The sequence below is a fragment of the Primulina tabacum genome, chromosome 5, assembly GCF_025594145.1.
Source record: "Primulina tabacum isolate GXHZ01 chromosome 5, ASM2559414v2, whole genome shotgun sequence".
Taxonomy (NCBI): Eukaryota; Viridiplantae; Streptophyta; class Magnoliopsida; order Lamiales; family Gesneriaceae; genus Primulina; species Primulina tabacum.
The window spans coordinates 14337408-14350657 of record NC_134554.1 but is presented as its reverse complement, the minus strand read 5'-3'; the positions used below and the strand labels follow the sequence as shown (position 1 = coordinate 14350657).

Genomic DNA, 13250 nt, shown 5'->3' with positions numbered 1-13250 from the left:
CTGTCTATCTTCTTTCTCAAGAATCAAAAGAGTAAACATATATGTTATTTAATTGAGAAAAGTTATGCTAATGATTGAGACGATTGGTTTTCTGATAAAATTGTTATTTAATTGAGAAAAGTTATGCTAATGATTGAATTCCTTTTTATGAAAGACGATTTGTTTTCTGATAAATTGTTTAGTGATTTTAAACTCAAAAATTTGTTTGTATATACATAAATAGAGTTCAAAGAAAGCAGATTCATTTGAGACAAATACATCGACAATAACATAGTTAATTTCGAATTTCATTTGGTTTGTACCCGTGACGTTGCAATTTTGTACAACCGTAATGAACAACCAAAAACTATTTTTTTGAGTAATATAATTGAGTTTTTAACGTATCATTTCACATAATGCATGAGATCGTATCAGTAATGATGTCATTTATGAGATTAGCTATATTAGTTTTAGGCAAAAATTTGTGTGAGACGGTCTCACGAGTCGTATTTTGTGAGACGGATCTCTTATTTGGGTCATCCATATATTTTTTTTATGCTAAGAGTATTACTTTTTATTGTGAATATCGATAGAGTTGACCCGTATCACATATAAACATTCGTGAGACCGTCTCACAAGAGACCTACTCTTAATTTTAAGTCTGTTGTTAGTGTGACAATGTTAGTCATATTTATTGTATAAGATATGTCTCGCATGAAAAATCATTGAAAATACATATTTCATAAGTTTAATTTAGAAAAATAATCTCTGATCAAGAGAGAAAAAACACACACTTTATTGTTACGAACTTCAACCTTTTAAGTGAAATTCATCAATCCAATCTATTTTAAAGTGAATATTTTTTTAACATGAATTATTTCGGATTGAAGATCTGTCTTATAAAATTAATTCGTGAGACTGTATCATACGAGTTTGCTGATATAAAATACCCAAAACTACTGTAAATCATATTTAAGTTCCGAGAAAACAAAAAAATATTTGCGTTCAATTCATAAGTGGTTTAAAATGCCATATAAAATATTTAGAAACTCATAATATGCAATCAAAGTGTTGATAAATTTTTTTTAAAAATAATTTTAAATAATAAAGTTGTGTTTGGATTGATGGATGATTTCAAATATATTTTTGTAGTTCAGATAAAGAAGATTATAAACTTCAAATACACATATTTCACGTTTATTTAATGTTTCGTGTTAGTTACGATGGATTTTCAAATTCACATCTTCCATGTATATATTAGTTACGACGAATTTCAAATTCATCAATTATATATAGATTTCACACTAAAAATATAATCGAAATATGTAGATTTCAAATTTATTCATCCAGTTACAACTAAAGTTAATGAGTGCTTATTGAATCATTTAAAAATTTAAGGTGTAAGAAGGATTATATTTGATTTACTCAAAATAACCACAAACTATATAATCGTTCTTATGTTTTAAACTCATTTTTTGTTACGATTTTCTTTTCTCGGGTGACTTGTTTCGCATATGTTTGATCAAACCTTTTCTTTATACTAAAATTTATTTTATTTAAACTCTCTTTCCAGAAAGATTCGTTTAAACACGTTATAAATTATTTAAGATATTTTTTTCAAATGTAACCTTACACTACACGTTTTAACTAGACATGATTAAACAGCTAATCACGACTTAAATAATAATCTGCCTCGTTTGACTTTAACAGACGAAATTAATTCATCCAATTGCCGAAGAATGAGATGTCTTGTGTATATATCCCTTGCACGCATTTTATGACCCAATCTCTTGAACCACATCTTACTGGAGTGAGAATTCTAGATAAAGTTTTACGAGGGTGTTCGACAAATAGATCAATATTTGATCAAGAAGATCGACTTTTTATCAATATTTTCTCGAACGAGTTTGTCACATATGTCTTGTCTAATGTGTTTTATTTAACTGACATGATTTGCAAACTATTGCATTAATCCAAATATTTATTTAGTCTGCATTGCGGCATAAAAAAAAGAAGCTATACTGGAGGGAACTGAAACCATTTGATTTCAAATTATATTCCCATGATTTCTTTTATAAAAGATTTGTCACGGTGGGAATTAAAGTACTGTAAAATTAATATATGGTTAAAAAGATTTCACTAACAGGAAATCTTTATAGACTAAAAGCAAGATACATCAAGAATAGACTATATAGCAGAGACTCATGTACGTATTACACTGATGTCATGTGGAATTTAGATGAAATTTAAAATAAATTGACCAATGTTATTTTCTCAAATTTCATTGATTTAATACGTACGGCTATTGTTTAATTATATCGAACAACAATTTTCACACGCATCTGTTAAACTCATAGACCTTACGTGATAGCTCAACTCAACTCAACCAAACAATTTGACAAGGTTAATGAAAAGTTGTTACATTTAAACTAATCCAACTTAACAGACAAAAACCTGAAAAAAAATTGCTTAGCATTATTCCAAATTAATATTAATATCAATTTATGTAGTTTGAGTATGTCTTTTGTGATACGGTCTCACGAATCTTTATACGTGAGACTGGTCAACCCTACCGATATTTACAATAAAAAGTAATACTCTTAACATAAAAAGTAATATTTTTTCATGGATAACCCAAATAAGAGATCCGTCTCACAAAATACGACCCGTGAAACAGTCTCACACAAGTTTTTACCATGTAATTTTGGGGATGCAAGAATTTGAAGAACCCATTTTGACGAAGAAGATGAGTATTCTAACTGCTTTCAATGAATAGGAAAAAAAATAAGAAAAAAAGCAAAATAATTCAAACTTTCATACGGACAATACATCAAAAAGTCGAGGGAAACAGACAAACACCAACAAAAGAAAAAAGAAAAAGTTGTGGTACATCCAACTTGCACGCCAAATTGCCTTGGTTATTCTACATGGCATTTACCTATTACAAAAATAAAAAAGTACAAATAAAAACAAAAGAAAAAAAAAGTTTACCCCACGTTCAAACTCATGGTTAACGATCCTTTGCTATTTCCCTTCAACAGCGCAGTGATCCGGATAAGCAACATAAAATGTGTACTCGAGAACACCATAATTTGAGATGGCATCGAAAGAGCAAGTATTCACAATCGTGTAGCCCCTCGCCATCTTAAAAACACCAGTCCCCCCGATGATAGGCAGCTCACGGTCCTTGTTATTTATCGGATTTCGTCCACCAATACAAATACTACTGCCTTTATGCTCGCCTCCGGTGAAATAGAAGTTCAGGTTCATAGTTAGGGCCGATTCGCTCATGTCCGAAGACGTAATTAGCCCCTGTGTTCGACCCAACTTCTCTGAATCACGGTCAGGTCCGGCTGTCATCAGATCATCTACAACCCGTACCTGGCCAAAAGTCGTCGGCGAATTCACGGTCTGGATGGACCGAGCCACCTCCCACACCGTCGGATTCAATCCTCCTAAAGCATCTTGGACGTAAACATGTATCTTGGCAGTCTTTTCCTTTGCTTTGATCAGTTTTTTGAACCTTTCTTCTTCCGCATTCGAACCATGGGTGTTGCCGTGGGAAACCACCATGTCTTTGACCGAACTCACGAAGTTTTCAAGATTTTCCATCGCTCTAACCCTCCTGCTAGGTGATCTTCCAACAATCAAATAAAATTTATTATATAGGATACGATTTAAAGTGTGTATGTATATTAGCAGGGTTTAGATGTGTGAGCTTCAATAAATATATATAGAGCTGAGGCTTCTAACGATGAATATGGAAAAGGCAGGTAGTTGAACGTAGAATGGTCACCTCGGACTACTAATAATATAGACATTTACCATTCAAATACGGTATTTGTTGTTGTGGATATATATTATATTTAGCTAAAACTTTATTCAATTTATAACTCAATATTATTTATAATAAATTTAAATAATTAGAACTTTATCATCCTAATATTTGTTTTATAGTTGAACGATATACATACAACATTCATTTAACATATTAATCAATAACAAAAATTCATGTGAAACCAACTCACAAGTTAATTTAATAATATGAATCTCCAATCCTACTCGACTCATTCAAAATTAATATATTTTTTATCTCAAAAATATAACTTCTCACGCAAAGTATGAACCAAGTCAACTCATTTTACGGATATAGATTTTTCACACAGTCTCATATGAGATTTACTCGATCAATATAGGTTCTTTACAACCTCATAAAATATTTAATATCATTATTATTTTTTTTTAAGATTTGTCCTTTCTAATTTTAAATTCATCTATGTTAAAACTAATAAAATCGTGGCTTGAAAATATATATCATTGTGTGTCCCTTGTGCTAACTAATTTCTTACGGAGGTTCCGATGACTCGGTTGTCTAAAATTTTCTATTGACACTGATTTATGTTATTATGCTTACATATATATATATATATATATATATATATATATATATATTGACACTGATTTATGTTATTTTCTAAAATTTTTAAAAGATAGAAGAATATCTATCCACTTTCTTTTATATATGCTAACATATATATATATATATATGACATTTAGGTACATGTCATTATTATATATAGGCAAAAGCTTGAGTGAAACGGTCTCACGGGTCGTATTTTGTGAGACGAATCTCTTATTTGGGTCATTAATGAAAAAATATTACTTTTTATTGTGAATATCGGTATGGTTGACACGTCTCACAGATAAAGATTTGTGAGACCGTCTCACAAGAGACCTATATATATATATATATATATTTATTTATGTTGATTGTTTTGCCCAATTTAAAATGTAATATCATGGGGTGTGTTACAAATCGAGTCGGTTTGGAATTTTCTTCTGGTCAAATTGAGCCAAAAATTTTAAGTTTTTGTACTTGGGTTTTAATATTTAACTAATATAACACATATATGTATGTATATATACATACATGTATATATATATATATCATATATTAGATTTTTTTTTTTTTTAGTTTCGGCTTGCTAATATAATTCGAATTGGAGCTCTAATTTGAACCACCATTGAGCAAATTTTTATTATTATTTGAGCTCTGAATTGAATTCAAATTGGAGTCTTATATTTGATAAGTGTAACCTCTTCCCCGATGAACAATTGTTATGCCAACTCTACTTGGTTTGACACTTTAAATCCAAGATCTTTCTTAATATGTAATAATATTAAGAATACAATGTTCATTATCTAAAATTTTCTATTTTATAAGATGACCCGTAAATCATTCTCCTTGTAGACTTTTTTTTTTTTTTAGAATAAATTATTGAATACATGATTTTTAAGAAAATTAAATTTACGACTCAATTTTTCCTGCTGAAAAATTCTGGAACCTCGTCACCTCTCCTTTTTCATTTTTCAGAGACCCACCAAAGCATAAAAATGAATAAGATAATGGTTTACAATGACATGAAATGCTTCACAAATTCGGAGAAAAAAATCATTTAATATCCCAAAAATCGACGTAAAGAAATAAATAACAAAATTACCATGAAAAAGGAAGAGCTGCCATAGTTTCAAGAGAGAGTTGAGGAAATCTTCTGACGGCGCCTCGCCTCCGTGGGACAGAGCACAGCAGCCGATCATGGGTGGCGGAGTAAAGCGAGCGTGGTTGCCGAGTTAAGGAAAGGATATTTAATGGATTACTTGGAAATATTTCCTTCGGCGATATTTTCATTTTGATAAAATGTAATTTCCAAGACCAAACAATCCAACCAAGGTTCACTCGATTTATAGCCACACACACTTTGCTTGTGTCACCACAGATAGGTATGGTTTTTTTAACTTTTTACTGTGCTTTTTCTGTCGGCTAAAATATGATAAATATCCTTTCTCTTATTTTTAGTCGAGACCAGATATTCTTCATATTAGGATCGCAGAAAGCATATATTATTTGTTATTGTCCCATATCTTAAAAATTAAAAATTTAAACTTATAGTAAGTTTATAATGCACTTCTATAACAACTTGGGTTAACACTTCTATAGCAACTTGGGTTAATCATTTTCGTAAAACGAATACGAATACGAAGTAGTTGCTATAGGGGCCCATTGTACAGTCACGTAGACGTAGATCCGAGCTTGGGGCGTGACATTATTCTCCTATAGATACTCTTTAAGTTTCAAAATTATACCTAGCTACCACAAAAGCAAATGAAATTGAGCGATATCAAAATATACAAACATTATTTTAACCACTCACATATTTGCCAATTGCCATGTGAAAAACGAATTTGGCCCCCTATGGCTATGCATGAATCGAAAGATTATAACTAAGGTGTAAAAATTAGAGAAATGTGGGAATTGGATCCATCTTATTATAATTTAAAGTATTGAAAATGTAATCTTAGTTTTTGGATATTATGTTACGCTGAATTCCACTTGAATTTATTAATTTGAGCATTCATGGATAACCATGTGCCACTTGTCTTCAGGCCCCAGGAGGGAATTTCAGATTGATATTTACAAGAGTGTCCAGCTTGTGAAGCTGACTTGATCAAAAGCACCTAAATTTTCACGCCGACATAATTGATATATAAAATCTTTCACAGGACACTATTGTCTTTGTACTAATATTTTTTCTCAAAATTTTTATTGTAATTTATTTTCAGTATTATTCATTTTAAATTACAATATGATCACACTCTAACTTCTATCAATTATTATTAAATTAAACATAAAATTAATCATTTAATAAAATTTAAAAAACTACACCAACTTTTTTCTCAAAATTGTCGTTGTAACTTATTTTCAATATTATGCATATCAAATTGTACCATGATCTCTCACTAATTTTTATCAATTATTATTAAATTAAACATAAAATTAAGTATTTAATAAAATTTTAAAAATATTATATAAATTATTATTATTATTATTGTTATTGTTTTTGTTATTATTATTTTACATACACCATAATTTACTAAGTATATATAAAAGAAGAGGGCTTAAATAAAAATTGTTTTGAACGATGATCCACAAATTGTCCTTCAACATGGAGATGAAAATTATTCAAGTTACCCAGACAAGTCTTCTTCCTTTAACTTTCCAATTCTTTCTTCCCATTAACTTCCCAATTTTTAATTTTCTCACTATGCTATGCCCTTTCGCGTCTACTCATTCTCACATTTTCATTTCAATTTTTTTAAAAAAAATATTTTTTAGTTTCAACACATAGACGTTATATACGAAGGATCGATCATATTACAAAAATAATATGTTTTACGCGTAACACATGCACAAATGAGCGCTTATATATGTATATTTCACCGACTAAAATATAGCTCTTGCGTAAAAATATACATAACAAAGATTAGATCTTCTAATCTCTAATCTTTGTAATGAATTGGGATGCTATATGTTTTCCGAAGAATTACGTCCTTGTTGTGTAAAAGTAAACCATGAGTACTGACTGGTACCAGGGACGGATCCAGGAATAAAAGTTGGGGGGGCTTGAAGTCAATATGATAAGTTATATATTATTAAAAAAAAATTTACATTATATCGTTCAACGAAGTTGTGCCATACGAGATTTTAAAATATAAAATTCATCAATAATAGAATTTACATCAATATGTTTAGCTAAATCTCGTTCAATATAGAGTGTCAAACAATCGGCAAGAAAGTCATCCTCCATTTTATTGCGAAGTGCCGTCTTCACATGCTTCATTGCTAAAAAAGCCCGCTCAGTAGTGGCAGTAGACACAGGTAATGTCAAAACAAGATGAATCAATCTAGTCAACATAACATAAACACTTGACCGTCCACTCTCGGTCAATTGCTGACACAACTCAACAAGTGTAGAAACCTTTAAATTCTGCATCACATCAAGTTTATAATGTATCAATTCATACTCCAAAGCAACAATTTCTTGATATGTGAAATCTCCAGGATAAAACTTCTTCGCAAGCTTGCAAATATCATCACTGTTAAATGAGTCAAATGAATTTTTATGATCTAAAGCTGTACTAAGAGAAAGAAGTTCCACCGATGACTCATTAGACCGAGTATTTAACTCCATCAAAATGAAATCTATTGCTGCATTAAAAACATCAAAGTGGTAATGATGTTCTATTGTAGTTTGCCGACATGAACGTCCAATCTTATATAGACAATCAAGGTCAGGTACATCAATTTCATTTCTTGAGCAAAAAACTTTAACTTCCTGAAGAAATTCATTCCACCCACATTCTCTAAATTCTTGAAGGCAAGTTTTGGTAGTAGTGGCAAATGTGATAGCAGTCAAAATGTCTTGAGATTTTCTTTGAAGAATTTGACAAAGAGTATCTGTTGTTCTCATAATTTTATGCATTAAGTGCAAAATAAACACAAATTCAAAGCTTGCCATGTTTCTGTAAATCCCCCGAACTTCAGCCTTAACTCTTCCATTTGGAGAATAATCACTGAGAACTTCAAAAACTTTGCAAGTTGCAGTGTACATACCTATCAAGATTTTTACCGAATCATAGTGAGAACTCCAACGAGTAGCTCCTGCTCGTTGCAAATTACCAATCTGGTTTGCACCACTTCCAGAATCACGTTCTCCAATTGACAATATATACTCAATTTCATTTCTTTGTGCAGTATGTAATTCAGCAATGCGCTTAGTAGAAGAAGTGACAATATTAACAATATTGTCCAAATGAGAAAAGAATTCCCAAATAACACTGACATCCTTAGCTGCAGAAACCAATGTCAGTTGTAAACGATGTGCAAAACAGTGGACATAGTATGCATAGGGACAATCTTTGAGAAATAATGCTTGAAGTCCATTCCACGCTCCACGTATATTGCTAGCACCATCATATCCTTGGCCTCTGATTTTCTTAACATGGAGATCATGATGAACAAGAACATTTGATATCTCATTTTTCAAATTCATTGAGGTAGTGTCACTAACACTTTTGATGGCAAAAAATCTTTCTGTCAAAATCCCATGATTGTTCACAAACCTCAATATAATGGCCATTTGCTCTCGTTTAGATATATCTCGGGCTTCATCAACAAGAATACAGAAGTATTTATCTCCAACTTCTTCACGAACCATCTGTCGTACTCTATTGGCCATAATATGTAAAATCTCTTTCTGAATTTCTGGAGCGATATATTGGGCATTTTTTGGAGCATTCTCAAGCACAACTTCATCAATTTCTATATTCATTTTTGCAAAAGCCTTCACCAATTCAAGAAAATTTCCACGATTAGATGAAGATAGAGATTCATCGTTACCTCTAAAAGCACAACCTTGAAGTGCTAGCCAACGAACATCTACAATTGAGGTGCTCAAACGCAGACGATTTTTCTCTTTTTCCTCTTTAGATTGTGCATGCATCACTTTATCAATATGTTGTGAGGGCCTCATCAAATTTTCAGCCCTTCTCTCACACATAGTATGAGGTGAAGAAGCTGCAGAACCAATATGGGCAAGAAAAGCACATGTTTTTCCTTGGTCTACCCTTTTCCAATTGTCAAATCCTTCATTGACCAATGCCGAGATATTAGATGGATTAACATCATTCAAGAAAAGAAAACAATAGAAACAATATGCCTTATTTGTTGAAGGCGAATACTCCAACCAATAAAATTTCTGAAACCATTTTTTCTGAAAACGACGATTCTGGCTTCCAAATTTTGTACTTGGATACTCCAACATATCTGGTTGATAAGGCCCCATATTTAGATATGAACGTCTTATCTCATCTCGTACATTAACATGATATTCACATATCTGTTTTCTTTTTCCCGGATCTCGTTCAATAAAAGTAGACGAAGACTGATGATCGTCTCTAGGAGAGGAACATGAAGGAATTTGGATATTGGGAAATAGAAAACTTTCACTGGATTGATGTTACATTGTAAGGACCGTAGGAATTGAAGTATCTTCACTAGCTTAACTATCTCTCTTCTTAAAGAAAGAGGATATCAATGTTTTTCCTTTCTTTGCAGCAGATTGATATTGCATTTTGAAATAGTTCAATTTATAATCCTAAACAAGAATAAAATAATTATTAAACAAATAAACAAGTAATAGTCAATCAACAACTCAACAACAAACAATCAAGAAACCACAAATCACACACAGAGAAGCTATAAAAAACAAAATAAAAAATATATAGCCGATTCTTACCTGGATTGTTGCCTTGCCGATGAGCAATTCGATTTCTTCGGGAGTCCGCAATTCTATTCTGTCGCTAAAGGGCTTGGGACTTGGGAGAGAAATTTTGTAGAATTAAGGTGGGGCGGATCAGATGATAAATTTGGTCTCATCCTTGTAAATGGACGGGACTTGATTGGACTAAGACATTGATGTACGACGGTTAATAGCGACGGTTTTTCAAAAAACAGTCGCTAATAGCGACTGTTTGAATAAACCGTCACTAGTAGCGATGGTGTAATTAAAACCGTCGCCGATCCGCATCGGCGGCGGTTTTACTAAAACCGTCGCAAATATTAGCGAGGGCTGGCCTACAGCCCAGTACAACCCTAGATTACATCCGTCTCTGACTGGTACGTTTCAACCAGGATATAATTAATTATCAGTTCAACACAAGCATTCAGATAAGGATGAAAACACTATAACATTATTTGCTATATATCCAATTCAAGGACTAATTGTAACACCTCAAATTCAACAATGGTCACTATTGTATTAAGACGAATCTTTTCAACGTTTTTAGATCTTCATTCACACGTATCTTATGAAATTTTTCAGGGGTAACTCATATCAAACTTACCCAAAGTCAAGTACGCTTAAATTTGGAGTTCTTATGTGGTGAACTCCCAAAAAGAAGATGCACATTGATGATATGAATAATATCTATCAATTTTTTTAAGACATCCTAAATTGCAATTCATTCTGGTGTCATATCAGTACATTCACGTTTCCTTCGCATAGAAGCCTGCCAGGAGCCACTCATTGTCTGTGCAACCTTTTGGGAGGGACAGTAAGAGGTGAGTAATATGATCATCGCTCATCAACTGAGAGCCGTTTGAACACATACATGAAAAATACATATGGTTTTAAAAATAACATCTCATGAATAACATATTTCGTATAATATATCATAATCATAAATGTTAGCATAACTTGACCTAGGCACTGAGATTTCTCTACTTTCCATAGTTTACTGATATCAATTTCTAATTTTTACTTCTCTAAAGGGACGAGAACATATAACGACTACAATCCCGCGTGTAAGGGCCATAATCTTGTGTTGAGATTTCCACCCATATTCAGTTGAATCTTCGCAGTGCCAAAAAATAGGGTACTTAAACTCATGCTTGAACGAAACTTACAAAACCTGAAACAATTTATATACGAATTATTTGAAAACATAAGCCGACTTAAATGAACAAGAGTGTCAAATTATATACAAAAATCCACATACCTTAGTTTTGCTTGAAGAACTCGAAACCCACAGAAGAATCATGCAAATGACATTTCAAAAACGCAGTCTCACTTTGGTCGGAAAATAAGTCACTTTGCACAATCCTTTGAGACTTATTGAACAGTTGGATCGGGCATAAACTTGCACGGTACATCCACAAGTTAGTCAAATAAATTGTGAACAGTATAGATCAGGTTTGATAGTCGTTTTAACATGTTATAGACGAAAAACAATAGGTGTATTATTCTCATCTAAAATTTGAGCATGTTTATTGCGGAGGCTATATACGAAAAGCTAACCGTTGGAGTTTACTGATTTTGGATATGTTATTACGGACATATAATAGTGTATTCTAAATGATGGAGATTGGATTCTGAGTATTGGAGCAATAGAAATAATTTTCCGAACGTGGACAACACTTTGATAACAGTAGCACTTGGGAGAGGATTTTCGAAAATATTAGAGAACAAAACTCGAATATTGAAGAGCTTGAGATGAGTGTGTTTTCAATGGGGGTGTTGTTCTATTTATATGAGTTTAGATGCTATCCAGATCACGTATTATCCATACTTTTAAACTTTGAATTCAAGTTCAAATTTGGAATAGATTGTAATCCAATACTTGATTTTTGGGTAATGCGAGGTCCAATAACTTAAATTACGTTTAATTATCAAATAATAATGATTTATTTAAATCTACAGCGAAAAAATGGTTTAAAATACTTTAAAATGGACATACCTATAAATAGGACATACTAAAAATTTTAAATACATGTAAAAGAAAAATGACTCAAAGACGACGCTACGATATTAATAAACAAACAATGCAAGTACCGACCAGGCACTAAACATAAATATCACAAACAACAGTTCAGCTACGCCAACAAGGCTTCCAAACAATGCGACTTAAATCCAAACAAGCAACTATCAACCCCAATGCTTACACAGATACACGAGGCATCTCCCCGATTAATAATGTGAGGTCCGGGGCCGAAGAGGGCGGGGGGTGATCGCCGGTGCCATGAGGTGGCACGGACAATGAGCGGCTCCTGGAAGGCTTCTAGGTGGAGGGAACATGGATGAACCGTTCTTAAACTAGAAGGAGATGGTTCCGAAACTGTTCAGGTATGAAACTGTACAGTTGAAGATGGCTTAAAAGATTTGATATGTATTACTCATATCAAGAAGGTGCATCTTATTTTCGGTAGCTCATTTCATAAGAACTCTAAAGTTAAGCGTGCTTGACTTGGGGCAATTTTTGGATGGGTGACCTCCTGGGAAGTTTCCCAGGGTGCGTGTGAGTGATGACATAAGCACGTTGGAAAGACTCGTCTTGGTATAGTGAGAACAGTCGTCAAATCTGGAACGTTACAAATGGTATCAGAGCTGACCTCTCTGATTACGGTGTGGTTTGGGGATGAACCAAGCGGAAGCTAGTGGGCATGTGAGGCCCGGGGCCGAAGAGGGCGGGGGGTGATCGCCGGTGCCATGAGGTGACACGGACAATGAGCGGCTCCTGGCAGGCTTCTAGGTGGAGGGAACATGGATGAACCATTTTTACACCGGAAGGAGAGGGTTCCGAAACAGTTTAGGTATGAGACTGTACAGTTGAAGATGGCTTAAAATATTTGATATGTACTACTCATATCAAGAAGGTGGTGCATCTTTTTTTCGGTACCTCATCACATAAGAACCCCAAAGTTAAGCGTGCTTGACTTGGGGCAATTTTGGGATGGATGAACTCCTGGGAAGTTTCTCAAGGTGCGTGTGAGTGAGTACATAAGCACGCTGCTAAGACTCTTCTTGGTACAGTTAGGACAGTCGTTAAATCTGGGGCGTTACAAATAAAACGCGATATAAAATGACCACAACTCA

The 13250-nt window shown here is 33.1% G+C and overlaps 2 protein-coding genes across 2 annotated transcripts; both read right to left on the bottom strand.

Moving 5' to 3' along the window:
- Positions 1 to 2766: 2766 nt before the first annotated feature.
- Positions 2767 to 5760, bottom strand: LOC142546892 (dirigent protein 21-like). Its single transcript, XM_075654853.1, has 2 exons — positions 5481 to 5760; positions 2767 to 3604 (listed from the first exon to the last, which is right to left on the bottom strand). The coding sequence occupies exons 1-2, from the start codon at positions 5666 to 5668 to the stop codon at positions 3004 to 3006; spliced, it is 789 nt and encodes a 262-aa protein (XP_075510968.1). The 5' UTR covers positions 5669 to 5760; the 3' UTR covers positions 2767 to 3003.
- Positions 5761 to 7496: 1736 nt separating this feature from the next.
- Positions 7497 to 9377, bottom strand: LOC142544155 (uncharacterized). The gene has a single exon (XM_075651224.1). The coding sequence runs from the start codon at positions 9375 to 9377 to the stop codon at positions 7497 to 7499; it is 1881 nt and encodes a 626-aa protein (XP_075507339.1).
- Between the last annotated feature and the right edge of the window lie 3873 nt (positions 9378 to 13250).